This window comes from Solanum dulcamara, chromosome 11, assembly GCF_947179165.1.
Source record: "Solanum dulcamara chromosome 11, daSolDulc1.2, whole genome shotgun sequence".
In the NCBI taxonomy this organism is placed as follows: Eukaryota; Viridiplantae; Streptophyta; class Magnoliopsida; order Solanales; family Solanaceae; genus Solanum; species Solanum dulcamara.
This window is the reverse complement of record NC_077247.1, coordinates 43389713-43412072: the sequence shown is the minus strand read 5'-3', so window position 1 is coordinate 43412072 and position 22360 is coordinate 43389713. Positions and strand designations below refer to the sequence as shown.

The window sequence follows — 22360 nt, the reverse complement described above, 5'->3', positions numbered from 1 at the left end:
TAAGTTTTACAAAATGGTGGTTAGGCCGTCGTTGTTATATGGTGTGGAGTGTTGGCCAGTCAAGAACTCTCATGTTCGGAAGATGTATGTTGCGGAAATGAGGATGTAGAGATGGATGTGTGGACATACTAGGCGGGATAAGATTAAGAATGAGGCTATTCGGGAGAAGGTGAGAGTGACCTCTGTGGCAGACAAGATGAGAGAAACGAGACTGAGATGGTTTGGGCATGTGCAGAGGAGGTGTGTCAATGCCCTAGTTAAGAAGTGCGAGCGGTTAGATTTGGGGTCTATGCGGAGGGGTAGGGGTAGACTGAAAAAGTATTGGGGAGAGGTGATTAAACATGATATGACACAACTCCATATCACCGAGGACACGACCTTAGATAGAAAGGAGTGGAGGTCGCGTATTAGGGTAGAAGGCTAGTAAGGGTAGAAGGTTAGCAGGGGTAAATTGTGGTATTGCCTTGTGACGGTCTTAGGCCTAGACGTGCCAGTTAGTTGTGTTGTTACTGCTATCTGACTATCATTTTCTTGCTATTAGTATTATTCTTGTCTTGTAGAATTTGTAGCAATTCTTGTTTTAGCTGATATGATATATATATATATATATATTGTTGCTCTTTTTTTCTTGGGACAGATACTTTTAAATCGAGGGTCTTTCAGAACACTTTACACTCTCCAGATCCTACTTATGAAATTTTATTGGATATATTGCTATTTATACCTTTTTAGCAATGATAGTATCTCAACTAATTTACAAATACATTTAACTAATTTATCAAGTATTTATCATTTTTCACCGATACATATATCAAATAACTTTATTATATCTCTGAGTAACGTTCTCACATGCAATTCACGTGGAAGCCGACATATATTACAAAATATCTATCACTATTTGACAATAAAGAGCATCATGATATCAAATTTCAATGAAAATTTGGCCAAATTTGAAAAGTCAATAGGAACAGGAAATTCAAGTTTGAACTTTGAATTTGAATACAAATATGTAGTTACTTATTAAATTCAGAAAATACAGCAGAAAAACAACAAAAATTGGAAACATAGCCGCGTCTTTCTTTCTTCCTTCCGTCCACGAGGAAAGTGGAGACCAACTAACAATAAAGGGCCCACTTCTCTCTTTTTTATTTTTTTAACAATAATAATATATTCAAAAAATTCAACAATAATTTAGGACAATAATAATAGTTTAGTATTACATCTTATAATAATTAATTAATGCTAAAAATAAACACATAAAAAAAATATTTTTTTGATATATTAATAGTGAGAAATAAAAGTAAAAATATATGTTTAAAATAGTAAATAAATAAAAGTGAATTAAAAAAAAATATTTACATAAATACTAAAATAAGTATGTGATGAAAAAAGGAGATTAGTTTGTTGCGTTATCCGCATCAAAGTACAATATACTTTATTTTATTTTATGTGATAAATATCACGTCAAATTAAATAATGCAACGTAAAATGAGACAGGGGAGTACAACACATGGCTAGCTAACGCCACTTCTCCTTTACTTATTTGACTTCAGATACCCAATAAATAAATAAAATCGGTAACGATGAAAGTTGTTATAAACAAATAAATACTATATATTATACAATATAATACGCGCAAGAAGGCCTCAAGGACTTTGTTGTTCATCAGCACCACCGATACACTGAACCTTCTCCCTCTTCGTATGTTTCTTTTTTTTTTTCTTCCCCAAAACATGATCGTGGATTCTACTCAATTCTCTTTCTTTCTTCTATAAATTTCTTTAAAATGTTTCTTTAGTTAATTTCACAGATCTCTTGATCATTTGGAGTTACTATATACTCTCTGATATATGCTTTGTTTTGGAAATTGAAGCTGAAGGTTTTGGGTGCTCCTTTTGTTCTACAGCTTAATTGAAAGGTTCGAGGCTTCTTCTGTTTTTAATTTATGTTTTCTTTCTCTTCTATGGGTATAGATTTTTCGTCTAAATTGGGGAAAAATTTGTATTTTTGGTTTTTTTTTTGTCTTTTCTTTTCTGGGTTTGAATTTCAGTTTTCTTGAATGAGAAAGAATTATTCTTTTCTGGGGTTTTTCTGGGGTTTGTTAGTTTTATGTGGGAATAATCAATTCAACTGAAATGCTGTTTCTTTTGCTGGATTTTCAACTCAGATCCTTTGGAAAAATTGAAATTTGTTGTTTTCCTTTATTCTTGTAATCTTTGGTCTACAAGTCGGTCATTTTTACAAATGGAAAATTTTCCCATTTAGTTCACATTTTTTGGGAGTTTATTTTGCGTGTGGTGGTGGGTGGGTGGGGGGCAAAGGAAGGGACACATTTCATATCTGAGTATGTGATAATTATGTCCATCTTTATAAAACAGGACCCAGTTATTGATTGTTTTTTGTTTAGTGTTTGGTCTTAAGTTTTAGTAATCCATGTTTCAGTTTTTTTACTAATGTTTGTTGCTGCAGACTGTTAATAATTCCACATACAAGGAGGGGTCTTAATTGATCACCAGTTTCAAACAATAGGATTATCTATTTTGATTGTTTGCCTATTTGGCATTGAAGAGATTCTGCAATGCTAGGCTTGGGCAGGACAAGAGCTCAAACAAGGTCTAGCAGATCTCTGTCTCTAGGAGGTGAGCCATGTTCCTTTGAGTGGTTTGCTTCTTTTTCTTGTTATTTACATTTTGTTTCTTTCAAGGATCTTCCGGAAACAGCCTCTCTACCCTCGAGGTAGTGGTAAGGTTTGTGTATACTCTAACCTCCCCAAACCCCGCTTTTGGGACTATACTGGGTTTGTTGTTGTTGTTGTTGTTACATTCTGTTTCTTGGTCAGTTGTTGGGTACAATTTATTAAACCTAAACGCCTATGATTGGGCTAGTTCTTTTTGGTTAAATCATGAATGTATCATTATTATCTTGGCAGTTGATGCCAATGTAAAGCAGTTCAATTTTGGTTCCTTGGATATAATTCTGCTGATGGTCAACTGCCCCCTTTTTTTTTCTTTAGGTATTGTGAATAACATTTGTTTTTAGGGTCTAAAACAACTACTTTCTTTGGTAATTATAGGCATGGATTATGCAGACCCAAAGAAGAAGAGCAATTTCGTGGGTAAAATTCTTATGGCTGCTGTGCTAACAGCGCTATGCATTCTTATGCTCAAGCAGTCCCCAACTTTTAATACCCCAAGTGCAGTAATTCCCTGATCCTTCTCTTTATTAATTATTTTCTCAGCTTTGTGTCAATATGCTTGGGCTAGATTGACAATTTGGTATTTGCATCTATCTTTCATTGCCTTGATATACCCTTGTCGAATAGGTCTGAAATAGGGAGAACATATTTCATTCAGATTCTTCAAAAATGCACAAAAAATTAGTTTTTTTTTGCATGTATCCGTATTAGATACACCAAATGCGTGTGCGTAGCCAAGTTTGTTTAGTATAGGGTTTATTTGCAACAAAAGATTGAAGTCTTATGGTTCTAAAATTCTAAGATTCGCACTCATTGTGTTTGTTTTTTCTTCTTGATGTTTTCTCCTAGTTCTCTCGCCATCAACCAGGTGTTATTCATGTCTTAGTCACCGGAGGTGCTGGCTACATTGGTTCCCATGCAGCATTACGACTTCTAAAAGAAAATTATCGGGTGACGATAGTGGTAATTTCCCCTTCTGAAGTTGTGAATAGGTCCTTTGACAGTCATTCTTGAATGACTTTTACTTCTAACTTTACTTGGTCACGTATGAGCATGAAAATGTGTGTATGACACTTCATAAGATAAATGATTTATCAATTCGACAGGACAACCTCTCACGAGGAAATATTGGAGCTGTAAGGATTCTGCAAGAATTATTTCCTGAACCAGGGAGGCTTCAGTTTATATATGTTGACTTGGGGGATGCAAAAGCGGTAAACTACCGCTGTTCTGAAACTACCTTTTTTATTTTTATTGCTATTTGCATTCACTTATTTCCATAACCGAAATGAGCAGGTCCGCCAGATATTCTCCCAGAATGCTTTTGATGCTGTGATGCATTTTGCAGCTGTAGCATATGTTGGAGAGAGCACACTCGATCCTCTAAAGTAAGTACAGTTGATCTTTCTATAAACCTTTCCATTATAACATGTAAATGGAGAGTTAACAATAAAAAAATGTAAATGGTGAGTTTCACTTGTTACATATGGAAGGAAGAGAAACTAAATCTTTTAGGGGTTGTTTGGTAGAGTGTATAAGGATAGTACTGAATAGGGTGTTACCAGTAATGATGAGATTATTTTCTATGCATTGTTTGGTTCAGGGTATTAAGGGTTGTTTTGTTCTTAGCCATGTTTATCCATGTATTAATTAGCCTTGTGTTGCTTATACCATGGTTTGCTATGTATTAGTTATACACCCGATATTACTGAATAGGATGTATAAATAATGCATGTATCAGTTATACATATGCTGAAAAACCTACGTAACAAAGGATTAAATAATACCATGACTAATATATGTATTAGATTTTCTAATACATCCTACCAAATGACACCGTACAGGGTAACCCAAAGCATCAAGTATGTACTGATGTTGCATCTCTATCAAAGCTGGTTGTGTGTCCAGTGTATCACTGATGCAGCATTATGTTTTCCTGCCTTGATTGATTTTTTACTCTGAACACAAGCAAATTAAGGCTAGTATTACTACTTCGAAGCGTATGTGTATTTACATGACTTCGTATCGGAAAAGTGCCATTTGTTTTAGGGGGCTTGGAATTTTTATCATTTTTCTCGACCTTGTTCGTATTAAATAGTTCTAACTGAAGGATCTAGTATGTCTCCTTAATGAGTAAATTTAGTGTAATTTTTCGATGTTGTGATACTGTATAAAGTTAAATATGTCTCTGGTAGTTGTTTCTTTGCCTTTATGCTCTGAAACTCATATTTCATGAGCTGCTGTGTGTTCCAATCAGGTACTATCACAACATTACTTCAAATACTCTCACTGTCTTAGAAGCTATGTCAGCTCATGGAGTCCCCACATTGATTTACTCTAGTACATGTGCGACATATGGAGAGCCTGAAAAGATGCCTATCACTGAAGAAACTCCACAGGTGAGTGTTTTAAAGGCTGTATATACTTCTAGTACACTTGAACCATGTGATTGCCCATCCGTTACATCAATGGTAAGCAACAGCTGAGAGTTTTTCCTCAAATTGCAGCTCCCTATTAATCCATATGGAAAAGCGAAGAAAATGGCAGAGGATATTATTTTGGATTTCCATAAGAACTCAAACATGGCTGTCATGATTTTGAGGTAGGTGTTTGATATGTCTTGCCAATATACCATTTCCCTTTTAGTTTCTCTATTTTCCAGTGTATGGAAACATTACCTATATGTTGTTGTGTTTTTTTGGTACTTATTATGCTTTTCTATGTTTTAAAAAAATTTCCTTTTATTTTTGTGTATAGTGGTTGGGGGGATGTGACTTGGTGTAAGATGAAGTTGAAGGGAAGGGCCGGGTTTGAATACAATCTTGCGTGTTTAGGTTAGGAGCTCCTTCCAAGCTCCCACTAAGTCATGTGCTTGTTTGTTGTGCAAATTTTGCATAATATTTTTTCTCCTTGCCAAGCTTTTAGGTCTTTCCTGACTTCTTGTGTTTTATTTCTCTGATGATGTTCAAATTATTTGTTTGATTTGCTTTATTCATGTCCATTTATCTTCCATCGGCTAGCAAACTGGCAGCATTGACTAATTTCCTGTTACCAAATCTTATACTGACATTGTTTACTATCTTGAAAAAATAGTTAGTATTGCAGATATTCTGAACTGCTCGTCTAATTTTTAGGGCAAGTCAACCACTAAACAAGATCTTCTTTGATCGATGGTTGAAACCTGAGTGATAACTATTGTTTGACTTACTATGTTTAGCACAGTTAGCATGGGTAAAATTAATGCTAAATTGTTTTCTGGAAATCCAGGTACTTCAATGTGATTGGTTCTGATCCAGAGGGAAGACTAGGAGAAGCTCCTCGGCCTGAACTTCGTGAACATGGGCGAATTTCTGGTGCTTGTTATGATGCAGCTCGTGGAATCATACCTGGTCTTAAGGTCAGCCAATAATTGCTATCCCTGTACTCGATGTGTTAGCTATTTATCATCTATGTACTCGTGATCATTGAATTGTCAGAAATTGCTTCATGTATTAAGCATTTTGAATATCTACCAGAAAATGTGTCTGGTTCTTATGTGTGAAATTCATATGAATAACAAGCAAAAGTAAAACTTTTGTCTGTTCTATCAGCAATTCTTTTAATATGCGGTAGCGGGAACTGAAATGTGTCAATGATAACATGAATAGTTATGATCTGCCCTCATCTCTGAGAGCCTTTGTTTCATCATGCAGGTTAGAGGAACAGACTATAAGACAACAGATGGTACATGCATTAGGGATTATATAGATGTCACTGATCTGGTTGATGCTCATGTGAAAGCTCTTGAAAAGTCGAGGCCTGGGAAGGTGGGAATCTACAATGTTGGAACCGGAAGAGGTAGGGTATTCCTTCTTTTGTCATCATATTCAGTTTCTCCCATCTAAGTCTAGTTCTCATTCCATTCTTTTGGTTTCTGAGAACAGGTAGATCAGTGAAGGAATTTGTGGAGGCTTGCAAGGCAGCCACTGGGGTTCCTATCAAAGTTGACTTCCTTCCTCGTCGACCTGGTGATTATGCAGAAGTCTTTAGTGATCCAACTAAGATAAAACTTGAACTGAACTGGACAGCCCAACACACCGATCTTCAAGAGAGTCTGCAGGTCGCATGGAGATGGCAACGATCACACCTTAATGGTTATGGTTCATCTCTGGTCAAGTCTTCGTAATGCATTGACAACTTATCGTTGTGGAAGATTGACATGAACCCCATCACACAGCTTAACTTGTCGTGGATTTTTTAGTATCACTAGAGTAGGTTTTTGGAAGCTAAAGAGGGGTCTATATTTTATCGCTCATCTAGATTGAATACATGACAGAGTTGTGTATTAGCCAGCTTATTTATCCAGCCACTTATGATGTGTATCTTAGTCTAGTAAAACAGATATTTAGATCAATAATAGTTCTGGGCCAGGTATAGCTTCGTCCCTCATCTGTGCTCATTTGAATTTGTTTTTGTTGTGTTTTATTCTTTTATTTGTGTATGTATATAGATAACTGGGTTTTATAGTTGCTCCAATTTTGGAGAAATGAAAGCTGCTTCAACATACAAGTGCTGAATTATGTAAATTTGAAAATCTCCAACTACTTGAGTTGTATGGACAAGACTCGAGTCCTACATCCAGATTGAAATCATTTCTAGCAGATTAATTTTTTTCACACAAGTTCTTGCTGAACTATACAATCAAACCTAATTATACTGATTAAAGAAAAGTTGGTTATGAACTTGAGTCAACTCTTAACAAATAGAGCACTTGTTCAAGAACAGATTATACAGTATAAGATGATTTCTTCTCCTCTTTTGGGGGTGTAGCAAAGTTAACAAACAAGAGTTGTTTCACTATGAACTCTATCTAGTTTTGTTGATCGAGTTCTCAAGAATTCTTTACAAGAAGCCACCAGATTGTCAAGTATTCTGCTGTCATTTCTGGCTACCACCCGGCTCACCTCCTGTAGCAATCTGAAAAGAGTGCCATCTGATAATCGATCAGAATTTTCCACGAAAAATTTCATCCAAAACTTGGCAGAAAATGCTTGTGACTCAGCAGAAGGATAATCAGCAACACAAGCCAGGGCAGCAGCAATGTCGCCTCTTTCCAGCTGCACACGGAATATTTCTTTGACTAGTGGCACTGGTGGAACCCGATCAGCCCGAGCCAAGTCCTTCCATGTTGCTTCCAATAATTCCACCTGAAAAGGTCCAGGTAGAATAGTCATAATTCTAACCTATCATCAGCTAAAGAAATGAAAGTGGGATATTGTCAGAGAAAAACCAAAACAACCTTGGATTCACTTTAGCATAGTGGTCAAAAGATCGATATGAACAAACAAAGGATACTGTCATATGGTAAAAGGGTACAACAACATAACCAGTGAAATCCCACAAGTGAGGTATGGGGAGGGTAGAATGTACGTAGACCTTACAACTATCTCATGAAGGTAGAGAGGCCACATTGGGCTTAGGGATAATCAAGCTCGAACTGATGACTTCCACCACGTCAAGATGACACACTAGTATTCCTTTTATAAAGGTGGTGTTCAGATCACCAAAAGCTTAGGTAGATGGGAAGAAATTACCTAATGTTTTGTCTTTACAGATCTCTTTTCTGACCACTAGGCCATAACGTTGTGTGCTACAGTGATAAAAGGATAGTATTTACACCCTTAGGATTTATTGGAAAGTTCGAGGAGTGTTTCCAGGAAACTAAAGAACCATAATATTTCTATCCAGAACTAGGAAACGGGATGTAATATAGGATTGCTCTCAAACCTCACACCGCTTCCCTCTTAATCTACCCTGCAAAGATAGAAAGCCAGGCCTGTCTCTATAGTCTAAATACAGGATGCAGCTGTCAAAAAAAAAAGATTCAGGAAGCTTCTCAAGGACATACATTTCCTAATGTTTTGTCTTCACAGATCTCAAGGACACACGCAACTCAATCTACCCATGCTCTATGTTGGAGAATGGAAACCGTCTTATGTAATAGGAAGTATCTCTCAAGCCTACATTACCTTCTAGAGCCCGTTTGGATGGGCTTAAAAAAAGTAACTTTTATGTATGAAGTGCTTTTAGAACTTTGAAGTGTTGAAAGTTATTTTTATAAATAAGCAGTTGAGTGTTTGGATAAAAGTGTTTATGTTGAAAATAAGTGTTTGAATTTTAGGGTTAAAAGAATAAAAAGGGTAGTTTGGGAATTTAGTTAAAATATAAGGGATATAAAAGTAATTTCCATGGTCAAACAAAATGGCTTTAAGCACTTAGAAAAAAAAGTTAGAAATCCCAACTTTTCATTTTTGACTGACTTTAAGAACTTTATGGCTTAAAGTTAGCATTAGGCAAGCACATCCAAAAGCTAAAAAGGGGCTTATAAGTTGGTTTGACCAACTTAAAGCCCATCCAAACAGGCTCAAACTCAAACAAAATTCCATGCACTGACATGGAAAAGAGAGTGCCAACCACCACTTTGCCTCTCTATTTCTCTGTTATTCCTAGCAGTAGGTAGACAATCACAAACGGTACGGGATATATGGAGCTGATAGCTCTCAGACATTGGCTTGTCATAGTACCTGGCATCAAATGGGTATAATACGCGCCTACTGAAAATGATAAATTGAAAACAATTTGAACTCCACATATGCCACCCTAGTAATCAAAAGAATCCCCATTGTGTCTGCTGGTTTCTCATTCCAGCAAGAAATTTTTTGGCAACAAGTAAAGACAGCATTTTCCACGCGAGAACATCCTCTTAATTCCTTCAGCCAACAAAAGTAATTTCAAGTGCTGACGATCATGCTCTTATCTTCACTTCCATAATACCAATAAGGTCGGTGAAGAACTACCCAAATAATCAGTTGTACTTCATCAAGTACATGAGCAAACAAGGATTTTACACTTCATAGTTCTCATAGAAGGAAAACAATAACTGCCGAAGGTATATAAAGATGAGCAAAGAGCTCTAATTGGTTTTAATATTGTACAAAAGAAGAGAATTAGTTTTAGGTCAATAGAATGGCACAAAGTATTATTGTACTTTAATTTTGTGCACAAGTTCATACTACTACGTTTTGACACACAAGTAGAACTAAATTGGTTTTATTATTTATTATCATTAGCTATCTAACCATATCCCCCCCCCCCCCCCTCTGTTTTTTTTTTTTGCGTTAACAGTAACAAGTACCCATAGATATTTATACTTAAAGATGGGCAATTTAGACAGACAGAAGTATCTGCCTTTAATATTCATTTCCAAATCAATATCCACTATGATATAGACAGAAAATTGGGGGTGGGAGGTATCCAGTAACAGCTTAATCTCAGTTTCCATTGAGCAAATATTTTCTCTACAGATATGCTGGTTATATTTTTTTTTTATAATGGAAATGCTGGTTATATTTCAACAGAACAGAAAGTTGTACATTGATTTGACAGTCCACACCATGATCAGCTAAATTAAATTTCACATGAGAATTTCCTAGGAATGACAGCCAATGAACATGAACGAGAGAGCACATAGGAAAACTGACTACTGGGTCGACAAAGAGTACCTTTCCAGCCCTGCAGGAGTCAAGTACTATCTGAATGTGACGCTTTGCATTGAAGTGGTACCCATATTTCAGCATATGTGAGTAGGCAAACTTGAGATCATCCCATTTCTTTCCAGAAGCAAATGCATCCAACATCAAGTTGAATGTGTAGACATCCGGGTAAACCTTATCCTCACCATCCAATTTACTGCTAATAGAGTTACCATTATCCAATAACTTGAAAAACATTTGCTTTGCTTCTTCAAACATCCCACGATCTAGATAAGCTTTTAGCATTATATTGTATGTTATCAAATTCGGGGAGCAAAACTGGTGCATGTGGTTGAAGATGTATGCTCCACTCTGAATGTCACCAGAATCCAGACAGGCTTGAATTAGACCAGTGTAAGTCACCACTAGAGGCTTGGTAGCAACTTTGCATATTTTCCCCATCTGTTCCACAGTAGAAGAAGGACCCAAAAATAGAAGGAACATTAGAGTATTCAACTGAAGGTCTTTCTGGAGATAATCAGGACAAGTCATGTAAGTATAAATAAGTTATCTGTTTTTTTGAGTACATCTAAGCAAGACAAGTCATGTATGTACCAATACATTATCTTCTTGAGAATACATCTTCCTTATTCTGAAATAAAACCAATAAACTCACTACTGTATCATGGAAGAAAGTAAAGGACCTACAAGAACTTTCATTTGGTATTTTGGCCTAAATTCTGTGTTAGAATAGGAATAAGTATATACAATCCTACTTAGAATAGGAATAGGATGTTAGAATAGGAATAGGTATATACAATCCTACTTAGAATAAGAATAGTATATAGCATCCTATTGTAGTGTCTATAATTAGGGTCTTTGTGTAATAATGTATAAATAACAATTCACTAATATTCTTCTCCAATATTTCTCACATGACATCAGAGCCTCTATGATCTTGGTAAAGAATCAAAAAACTTCCGCTGCCGGCGGGCGGCTATTACCCATAAATGCAACTTGTCTGGCCAATGATTATGTTAGCAAGAGTTGGGTCACCGTGTATCTTTTCGGTGACAATTTTCTTATATCTAATTTGCGTAGCACCATGCATCTTTTCGGTGACTACTTTTTCATATTTAATTTGCGTAGTACCGGGCATGTTTCAGACTACTTTCTCATATCTGATTTGTATAGCACTGTGCATCATTCCGTTGACTACTTTCTCATATCTTATTTGTGCAGCACCTTGCCATCTTTTCGGTGACTACTTTTTCATATTCGATTTGCGTAGCACCGTGCCATCTTTTTCGTGACTACTTTCTTATTTGTGTAGGGTCGTGCCATCATTTCGAAACCTACTTATATAATTTTTATTTTCTAGTAAGGTCGTGCCATCATTCCGACCCCACCCATATCATTCTCTTTCTCAGTAGGGTCGTGCCATCATTCCGACCCTACCCATATAATTTTATTTCTCATATTGTGACCACTTTCAGCCATCAAATCTAATAATCCGGTGCATGAGCATGTTCCAGCCAGTTTTACGATTGACTTTCTTGTTTAAGATCTACTCATCTCTTGATTTCGAGACGATTCATGTATTTTATACTAGATTTCGAGCACTTTCCAGCTACCATTGCATTGTTTTCGAGAAATTTGAGTTTTCCTGTAGTGTTTTCATTCTGTTTCAGATTTACTTTTGCCAAAAAAAGAAAAACAAAAAGAAGGTATACTCAGATATTTGGACTGGATTAAAACTCCTTTCTTTTTCCATTTAGCTTTTAGTGTTTGTAACTATGTGACCACTGGAAGTGGAAGAGCTATTTGATGAGAATTCATCATATGATTGTACAAGAAGGAACTAGATAGATTAGAGATAGAAAAAAAGAACAGATAATAAAAAGTGATAAAATAAATAAAGGAATTTTGGATTGGGTCAGCAATCCAAGTTTTGGGCGGTATGGATAAAAGAACTTTCTATGTTATACTATTGATATTTTTTCTCCATGGCTAAAATACTATATGTCCACCTTTTTCTATCTATGGTGGTTGTTCTTTATTAGCCTTTTAATCAGTTGGACATTAAGAATGTTTTTATGCACGATGGCATAAACTCCCATAAAAGTGGAATTTGGTCCCAATTTCGAAAAAGTGGTTTAATCAGTTCAGAGATATCAAAAGAAAAAAGACGGAGGGGATCTCTAGGAAGAAGTCTATATGGAGCAACATCTGATTTTGTTGCTTAGGAGGAGTTTGGTAGCCTTATATGTCGATTGTGTAAGTTACTCTATCGCCTGAAACAGTCTTCTCAAGCTTGGCTTGGGAAGTTCAACACAATAGTTTTAGCATTTTGTGTTTTTTCAACATTATGCATTAAATTCAGTATTTCATGAGAACACCAAGCACATTGAGATTGACTGGTGTTATGCATCAAATTCGGTATTTCATGAGAAGACAAGCACATTGAGATTGAGATTGACTGTCAATTTGTGAAGTCGAGTGATCAACTTGCAGATATCTCACCAAGCCCCTCATCGGTCCTCATATTAATTATATTTGTAACAAGCTAGGTACATATGACTTGTATGCACCTAAGTTGCAGGGACTCTTCATTTTTGCTACCGCACCTATGTCGATTGAGACGGGTGCGAGATACGTGTGGGATTCGGTCAACCCATGTCAGATACTTTGACAAAGATACTTTTTCTCTTGGTCAATATTCATTGCTTCATGTTTCAAGACAGATAGAGAGATGCTAAATATTCAAGCAGTTGTGTTCCGACTTTTGGTAGACAGTAGCAACGATCTGTAAGGAGAGTTGATGGAGGGTCTTGAATGAGTTTCTGTTTCTTTTCTGAGGGGAAGCATATCTTTATCTTTATAACTATATTTTTATAATATTGAATATTTTTAACCGAATCCTGGCACCCGTATCCATACTCGGATTCGTATCCCCGAATCTTAAAATTTAGATTTTGCCGAATCCGACTCTCAGATTCGCATCCGTCTTGGACACCCACCCTCGAGTCCGAGCAACTTAGGAATGCACTAGCTTGAGGGGAAGCGTTAGAATAGAATAAGTATATACAATCCTACTTAGAATAGGAATATGATGTTAGAATAGGAATATGTATATACAATCCTACTTAGAATAGGAATAGGAATAATATATAGTATCCTACTTGGTATAGGATTGTATTTTAGTGTCTATAACTAGGGTCTTTGTGTAATAATGTATAAACAACAATTCAATAATATTTTTCTCCTATATTTTCATGCTTTGCTCCTAGATACTCAATCAAAACCTCTTTTTCGATGACTGAAGGCATTTCTACAGTCCCATATTTAAAAATGCCGGAAAGATAATGGATATCATAATGGATCTACGAGGAGACAAATCGTGCTTTCCAAATATGAGATGCTCAAAATTCCATGGTATAATGCTTGGTTAATCAATTTCATGGATGACAAAGTCAACGAGAGTTTCATGTGCTACAGGATCATGGAATCTAGAGAACTAATTCCAGTTATTTGAACTGCGCAACAAGGTCCTGAATATCACTCAGTTGAAAATGGATGTAAGTTGTAACAATTTATTTGAAATCACTTGCAAAATTATGGCACAAAGTTATAGTCCATCACAGTTATTGGTTGTGATCAGGATGAATTTAGAACAAAGAACTATTAGAAAATTGTTAAACAGGGAGTCCACTTTCTGGACACTAACTTGATACATCAGATTTGACTTAATGCTTTAAAAGTCATAGGATCTCCCAGCACACTGATATAGTTCTTGATGAACAAATAGAACACTAACATCTTCAGCAAACTAAGAGTGAAGTAATAAATCAGAAAATACTAAATACTTGAGAAAATCTCAGAGAAGCAGTTCTTAGAATTTAGAATTATATGAGGATTGAGTACATACATAGGTTTCCTGTGGGTGTCTTTGCAATCCTACAAGATAGCTTATGATTATTTGTTTGCAGTTGATATAAAGAATAATAGTAGTGAATTTGCGTTCACGTACTTATGTATGCTATCATTTATAATCAATTGCATCCAACTTCTAATTTATATAGTCGGAAACAGAATCCGTTACCACAACAAGCTCCTGTTGAAATATTTTTGATGAACGAACATCAACTTTACTGAAACATGATTACATCCTTTTATTTGATGTCTAATAGCATATATGAATATTCAAGATAAATCATAGGGCCCAGTAACAGAATGGGATAATAGAATAAGATCAATGGAAGCTAAATACAAGAAACATACTTGCATCAGCGCCTCTTCACACCTCCCTGCACTACAAAGGCAACGAGCAAGGTCATAATATAAACTGGCAGTGCCCACGATTCCTCGTCGCTCCATGTCTTGTACAGCCAGTAAGGCCTCGTCTGTTTTCCCTTCCTTCCAAAGAGTACTCATAAGAACTACATGCATCAAATAAAACTTGATTCAGCATAAATCTTTTGCAGCATGTCAACTAAGCACCCATTTCTGTGTTACCTTTATAGGTCAAAGCATTGGGAACACATGACTTCTGCATTTTCTTGAAAAAGTCATGGACCAAATTGTATTTTCCACATTCGAACATAACCTGAATGAACACTTCAGTTTAGCTACTGGTATAATCAAACATATTTCCATAACTAACATGTTCCAGGCAAGCATTAAAGCCCGCATAGAGGGCTCCCTTGCCCCACCCCAACCCAAAAGTATTTAAACGGAAGAAAGAGAAGAAACAGTCCTTTCACAACAATAGAAGGAATGAGTAAAGGGCCAATCAGATAGACGACTATGCTATAAGATTTTCTCTCCTTTTCTGTCTTCTCCTCTGTTCAAATATGCAATATGCTTCAGGTTCTTCCTCCTCCTCTCATTTATAGGTTTAATATAGAAATAAAATATAAAGAACAAAAGCTGCATATCATGAAAAATTCATCAGAAGTAAGAAGTAGGATACATTATTTACCACAGTTTTTTCTAAATATAATCAATATTAAATTGATCAATCATAATCTTTTTCCAAATTGAGGTTAAGATGTAACTAGTTGAATATTTACATGTGTAGAGGTCTTTCGACATACTTTATGAAAATTTGCTCTTCTAATTTCCTTGGCAAGTGGATATCCAAGAAGTATCAAGATCTTCGGCTCGCTTTTTGGAGCTTAAGGGACTTCGCTATGAATATTATTATGATATGTAGGTGTAAGATGACTCTTATTCATTGAGTCAAGAGAAGACCCCAATACAAAGGGAAAAAATAGATAAGCATCTTCTGATATTATGGATATATATCTCTTATTTGTTTTTGATGAGGTGTTAGGATATGTATTCTTAGAAGCTCTGCTATACCAAACACATTTTGTCATCTTGTACTTAATCTTTTCATTTTTCCCCTGATGAAGACGGGAATCACATCATAAGAAGCAAAATGTAGCAATGTAATTTCCCATCTCAAGGACAGCATACACCAATTAATGCTAGATCTTAACGGTTATACAAAACATGAGATGCCAGTTCATGCGAGTATTTGCCAACAAATGTCAGGAAACCTCCCATGGGAACTAAGCTGATTGAAGCTAATTTGGGTGGAAGCGACTCTTTGTGAAGAGAGAAAAAACAAAAAGAACAATGGGTCAATAGCCTTCTAAACTATTACTCTACACTAAACACCTATGGAAATAAAAAGATAATTACCTCCATGACTAATCCATATGTTGTTATTGAGGGCTGATGGTCTCGGAGCTTTAGCTGTTGCAGTACCCAAAAGGCACCCTCCCAGCTTTTACGGCGAACACAGGCATTTAGCACCTACAAGAAAAGAACAAAATTGTTCTCATAAAGCTGTCATTTGAACCAAATTGAAATATGCCGACTTCCAGCGAAAATTAATTGCAGCACGTTTAAGCATCAAGAACAAAAATTACACAAGAACTTCAACCAAGATTGTATCACAGATCATTAGGAAGGGCTACACATAGCTTTGGGTGTCAATTTATAATTGTATCTTCCCCTTTCAGTTAATAATAGAATTCAGCAACCAAGTCCTTATCATATGTATTTATTTACTTGATGAGTTTATAGCTCAGAAACAAACTCGGTCAATGAGACATATTTTAGCAAAAAATAAGTTCAGCATCCAGGGAGCAATAGCACTGAGTTAAAATGATTGCTTCAAATTTGGATACCTGGCTTCCATAGGAACATAGACGTAGAGATGCATAAATTACTGAATATAGTGCTAACTGAAAGTGGAAAATCACTGATGCATTAACCATTTAGCTATAGATCGTCAATAGAATTTTCCAGATATAGCAGCGATAAATTACCAATGCCATACTGAACTTTTTTCTCATTTGGCTTCTAATTCTGCTTTGTTTTTCTTGTGTCTATCTCAACTATCTTTTCCTTAAATTGGGAAGACACTACACTCTCATTCTTTACTGAGCAGAAGAAGTTCCTAGCATGATGGTGAAATAACATCACTCTCTTATGTCAAATGATAAAGTAGTCAGAGCCACAAGTGCATTTAACCAAGAACAATCCCAAAATTTTGGTCCTTCTGGTGCACCCTTCCATTACTTACAGAGTTATAGACGACAACATCCGGCTCCAGTCGTGGATCAAACTTCTCAATAATATTAGTCTTGAACTTCTTTTTGGGTGGTGATCGCATGGTATCGATGACGTCAAATAGTTCCTTCATATGTCCTGCTTGTCCAAGAGTGACAGCAATACAACGGTAAGCCACAAGGTCTGGATATGATGTTATGTGCTCCTACGGAAATGAGTCGAGGTTGGATGTATTAGTTACATATCACACAACCTATCCATCTCAATAGGACACAAGATATTGATTAAAGGAGAGATCAAGTGATGGAAATAAAGTTTATAGGTGTTACCTGCATTGCATGAAACAAGTTTAGTGCTTCCACTGGCCTCCTTGCCTTCCCCAATGCATCCAGTGCAGCCGTGTAAATATATCTTGCAAAAGAATTTAATCCAAGGGTCCATCAGCATCAATTTCCCATTAAGGAATTTGACCCTAGACCTACCAGAAAAAGGATAGGAAGGATGTGCCACCGAAAATATAATTCAAAACTTTGAACAATTTCAGAAAACATTTTCAGGAGGTTCATAAAGGAAAAATTAGAAGATCAGGTAGATTCTTTTGAGAGATTCATGTAAAATGCTTTCTTAAGACATTTAGAGGAAGTAGAAGACCCATGGAAATGAGTCACTGTTGCAGATATAGATCATAAATCAAGCATACCACAACAAAAACAAAAGCACCACCAAATTTATAGATGTGAATCAACTAAAAAAAAAAAACTATATCTCAATCCCAAATCAAGAATATACAAATATATTTCAGGAATCACTAAGACATTGCACTATCTCTATACACTAAAAGGACTGTCAAGTTTCCTACCGGAAGAGTAGTAGGATAAATGATCACAGAAAAGATACCTTAACTTGTGTGACTTGAAGCGTTCACGTGAACGCAGCCATTCAATGACTTGCAGCACCCGTCTCCAATTTCCCAATCTACCCAATATTTGGATAATCCTCAAGATAGAATGATCTGAGAATTTAATCTGAGCACTTCGCATCATTTGAGAGAACATCCATTCAGGCATGTCAATGTCTGCACCATTTAGACTGTAAGAGTAAAGTATTTTATTACGCGTCAGAAAAGAAGAATTTGCCAGCGAACTGCCAACTGTTAAGCAATTTTAGAAGATCCTTTATAGCTGCAACATAGGTCCTTTTTTTGGTGATGAGCATTAGTCCTTCATTTTTCGATTCTGTGGTGTTTGTTATGGCATTTAGGAAGGAGATTGCGGGAATTGAATTATTTTCACAACTTCACAGAGAAGGCACTTTTTCTGTAAGGTTTGCAGACAAGGGGGGCCATAAGTGTGACTCAAGCATAGAGCTGTCCTTTAAGCACCATCGAATGTCAAAGGTAACTAGTTTTCGGAGATTCTTATCCAAAAAGGAAAAAATACTGAGCATGACAAAGCACACAGATGCAATAAAGCTAAGAAGAACCATGCTTCCACAATCTACCAACTAATATTTGAAACAAACTTCAAATTAAACCAGAACTGAAGAAAATGCCTAGTGATTGTTCTGTAACAATGTGCCATTATCCTCGTGGTTCTAAGATATACATGTCTACTTTTGTCCAAGTTAAGTTAGAGTTAGTATTTCTTTTGATTTTCTTCCACACTAAACTATTCGAGGACAACCTCTCTACCTCCAAGTATTGACACACTCACTTCTAACCAAGAGGTCCTGATTAGTTGTATCTATAATTCTATTGGGCATGCCGGCCTCAACCATGCAACCTAGAGTACGCCTCATCACCAAGTGTTTATTCCATTGGGCATGCCATCTTGGGTTAGATATAGGGGAGGGAATTGCTAGATGGCAAGTGTCTATGCGAGAGAGATTAACACAGCATCACAAGAAAATGCCAATTAGACATAAAGAGATGGAAGCTCTCAGGATACAAAGTTACAAACAATACATCCAGATGCAAAATGCATGCATGTTACGAACTTAAAGCAGCTCCAACCATGGGAATTGCACTATCTCACATCATTATGTTCAACTTGAAAAGTTTAATCTGAAATGAAAATGACAAAATTATCATCAGTTATTAATGGAACGGCTCCTTTGCAAATTAACCCAAAGAGTTCAGTATCCAGGCTATCTTCCCCAACACTTATTTCCCATCTTTTTTCCTGTTCCTATTTGATAAATAAACATAAATGTAATTGCGAAGCACTTGAGACCTATGTAACCTGCTAAAAGAAAAGAACAGATTCTCAGAGTCTAACCTTACTACTCCAGCGGACTCAAAACACTTCTGTTTTGCAAGTCAAAAAGTTTCATTAATAAACACCAAGTAGGTGCCAAAAAATGAATACAAGATGTATGTGTGACTCTGCTTGAATCATACATAGTCTTCCACCAAGTTTACCAATTATCGATACTAGGGCTGTTCACAGTTTTGGTTAAAACCAAAACCAAACCGAAAATTTAACCAAACCGAATAAAAAAACCGACATTCAGTTTGGTTTGGTTTGGTTTGGTTTTAAATTTGAATAACCGATAATATTTGGTTTGGTTATGGTTATAGAAAAAAATAACTGAATAAATAACCGAACCAAACCGATAATTATATACTTAAAATTTATAATTATTTATATGTATAATATTAGTTTTTCATAAATAATTAAAGATATTTTATACGTTTTAATTATTAATTTAATATTAATATACTTATTTTTAAGGCCCAACAATCCAAACCCAACTCTCAAGCTCAATTATAAATTTTAATAAACACTAAACAACGGTCCAAGTCCAACAATCCAAGCCCATTAGCCCAACTCTCAAGCCCAATTCTAAATCCTAAATTTCTAATAAGCATTAAGCACTTGAGCAGCAGGCAGCAACATAAAGTAAAAGTTAAAACTTTAAAACCCTAGTATCTGTTTTCCTTTTACATTTTTGTTCCTCTCACGCTGGTTTCTCACAAAGTCACAGACTCACAGTCATAGAGTAACAGTGAAGGCTCAAGAGCAATCTCAACTCCTCAACCCCAAGTATAAGATTGTCAAATTTTGAGAAGGTTTGTAAGGAGTTTTTCAAATTTTAAATTGATTTTAAGTTGTTTTCTTTTTTTCCGAATGTTTAAGTTGTTTCATTTTCTGTTTTGAACCTCTGTGAGTCGTGAGGAAAAAAGAGCTTCATAAGAATTTGAAGAATGTAGAGAGAGAATATTTGAATTATCTCGGCTAGTCATAAACTGAATAACCGAATCAAACCGACCCAAACCGACAATAACCAAACCCGTGGTTATTATTTTACTTGGTTTGGTTATGGTTTTAGACATTTAATAACCGATTAAATTGGTTTGATTATGATTTTAATCAATAACCGACCCAAACCGAACCATGAACACCCCTAATCGATACAACATGGTAGTTTCTCCTTACCCCAAAAATATAAGTGTATTATTTTCACTATTATGAGACAAATCTTCTATTCTGCTAGTTCCATATACTCCACAACACTTACACATACTTTCCTGTTTGGAATGACACAGAAGAACTTGTTGGCTTCGTAAATGAATCTCTTTCTCCATCCAAAAGTTCTAACATAAATTAGTATATCTTTATATCTTCATTCTCGGAAAAGTATATCTTTATATCTTCACATTCAACAAATTCCCACTTTTTCACATTTCAAATCATTATTATAAACCAAACTTATTCTTGTAATATATTCAATCATTCTACTCTTAGCCTATGCAAACACTGGGAGCTCACTATGTTATAAAGGGATTATACCAGAAAAAGAACAAGGAAAAATACCCTAACAACTCATATGTAAACCATATTACCTTATAGTAAACCAAAAACAAGGTGAAATATGACAAGTTCAATCAATTCATGCATGAAAAAACAAATATAATAAACACAGCAGAAGGAAATGCTAAAGAAACAATACCACCAAATGAGGAATTTATCAAATGGGAAAGCACACTAACCAAAGTGCAAAACTAGGAATAACTCACCACTTAGCAAGCTTTTGGATTCTCTCCTCCATCTCTGCCTTAGTAACTCTTGGCTTATTATAAACATCACCATCCATTGACTTAAAAGCCTCTCTTTCCATACTCACCATCTCATCAACATGCCTGTCCTCCTTACTTATGCTCTGTCTTTTCTGATTCTTCACCATTCTAAATTCCAATTTCCCAGCACCACCACCACTCTCTTTCACAACTCCAACTCCTTTATATTTCTCATTCCTCTCCACAAAATCAGAACTTTCTACACATTTCTCCTTCTCAGGCTTCACAAATTTACCCTTTTCTTCACTTTTCTTTCTTCTAACACTATCCCTCTGTTTCTTTTCTTTGACAGACTCCATAGCTTTCAAATACTCATCAAATGAAGGCTTGAATTCAAGCTCTTCTTTATCAATTATCCCATTATCTAAGCCACAGGAAACTACCACGGAACCCGCATTCCTCTTCTGCTTCTTTACCCTTTTCTTTCCCAGAGAAATTTCCAAAGTGGGTGTCTCGGAAATTGAAAATCCTGATTGAAAAAAAGGGCAACGGAGGTAATTTGAACCAAAAACTCCATTGAAATCAGTACAAAGTGAAGCTCCAAATAGAGCTTCTGTCAAGATAATTGCCACCATCTCAACTCAACCACGCATCACAGGCTGCACTTTCTTCTTCTTCTTAATCCTGGTTTGGTCGGTTGGCTGCCGGCGACCAAAGATTGGATTTTTCCGGCTAGTAGTTATGAATGTTCAGTGTTGGTTAGCCAAAAGCCGTTTTGCTCACTTCCGGTATCGGGTCAAATACGGGTAGAGGGAGGGATGGCAAATGGGGGCGGGGCGGTTGCGGGGCAAATTCCGCATAAATTCGCGAATACTTCAATCCTCTCCGCCCCACTTTGTATAAATAACTCGCTGTTATAAATAACTCAGCAAATAGCAAAATAATTATAAGGGGATATATTGAGAGGAAGACATGAATGTTAGAGAGAAAGTGTCTCTATTTTTCTTTCTATAGCTGCATTCGATAGGTATCACAGCAGTGGCTAATTTGAGTGAAAAAGGAAAAGAAGGAAGAAAAATGGGGAAAGGGGAAAGGGACGAGGACCTAACATCCACTTTTTTAATACTCCCCCTTGGATGTCCACATTTAGTATGTCCCATTAAAATTTTACAAGAAATAATATACATAGTTATTTCAATATCTATATATGTTATGCATCGTTAAAACCTTAATAGTAAAAACTCAGTGGAAAAAAGTCTAGTGAAGAAAAAAGAGTACACATATCTGATAATACACTTTGAATGTTGCCTCATTAAAAATCTTATCAGGAAAACTCAGTGGGACAAAATCTTGGTTAAGGGGAAAATAGTGCAGCGCGTAATTTTACTCCCCCTGATATTTTGGAGACGACACATTCCAACATTATATTTTAGTTTTTCAAAAGTTGATGTTGGTAATTCCTTTGTGAATAAATCTGCAAGATTTTCACCTGAACGAACTTGTTGTACATCAATATCACCATTCTTCTGAAGATCATGTGTGAAGAATAAT

General features: G+C 36.0%; 2 protein-coding genes across 3 annotated transcripts; one reads left to right on the top strand and one right to left on the bottom strand.

Annotated features, from left to right (window-relative positions):
- The first annotated feature begins 1556 nt into the window (after nt 1-1556).
- Nucleotides 1557-7243, top strand: LOC129873161 (UDP-arabinose 4-epimerase 1-like). Of its 2 annotated transcripts, none has more exons than XM_055948195.1 (12): nt 1557-1701; nt 1874-1918; nt 2470-2639; nt 3074-3198; nt 3545-3658; nt 3802-3909; nt 3992-4083; nt 4953-5094; nt 5203-5297; nt 5963-6092; nt 6388-6532; nt 6619-7243. In XM_055948195.1, the coding sequence occupies exons 3-12, from the start codon at nt 2579-2581 to the stop codon at nt 6858-6860; spliced, it is 1254 nt and encodes a 417-aa protein (XP_055804170.1). In that variant the 5' UTR covers nt 1557-1701; nt 1874-1918; nt 2470-2578; the 3' UTR covers nt 6861-7243. The 2 variants fall into 2 exon arrangements, with proteins under 2 accessions (XP_055804170.1, XP_055804169.1); XM_055948194.1 differs by having other exon boundaries at nt 1593-1701; nt 1811-1918.
- A 70-nt stretch (nt 7244-7313) lies between these two features.
- On the bottom strand, nt 7314-21809 carry LOC129873160 (pentatricopeptide repeat-containing protein At1g30610, chloroplastic). The gene is made up of 9 exons (XM_055948193.1): nt 20810-21809; nt 17689-17880; nt 17121-17202; nt 16805-16996; nt 15916-16029; nt 14722-14812; nt 14488-14645; nt 10237-10668; nt 7314-7881 (listed from the first exon to the last, which is right to left on the bottom strand). The coding sequence occupies exons 1-9, from the start codon at nt 21442-21444 to the stop codon at nt 7510-7512; spliced, it is 2268 nt and encodes a 755-aa protein (XP_055804168.1). The 5' UTR covers nt 21445-21809; the 3' UTR covers nt 7314-7509.
- Between the last annotated feature and the right edge of the window lie 551 nt (nt 21810-22360).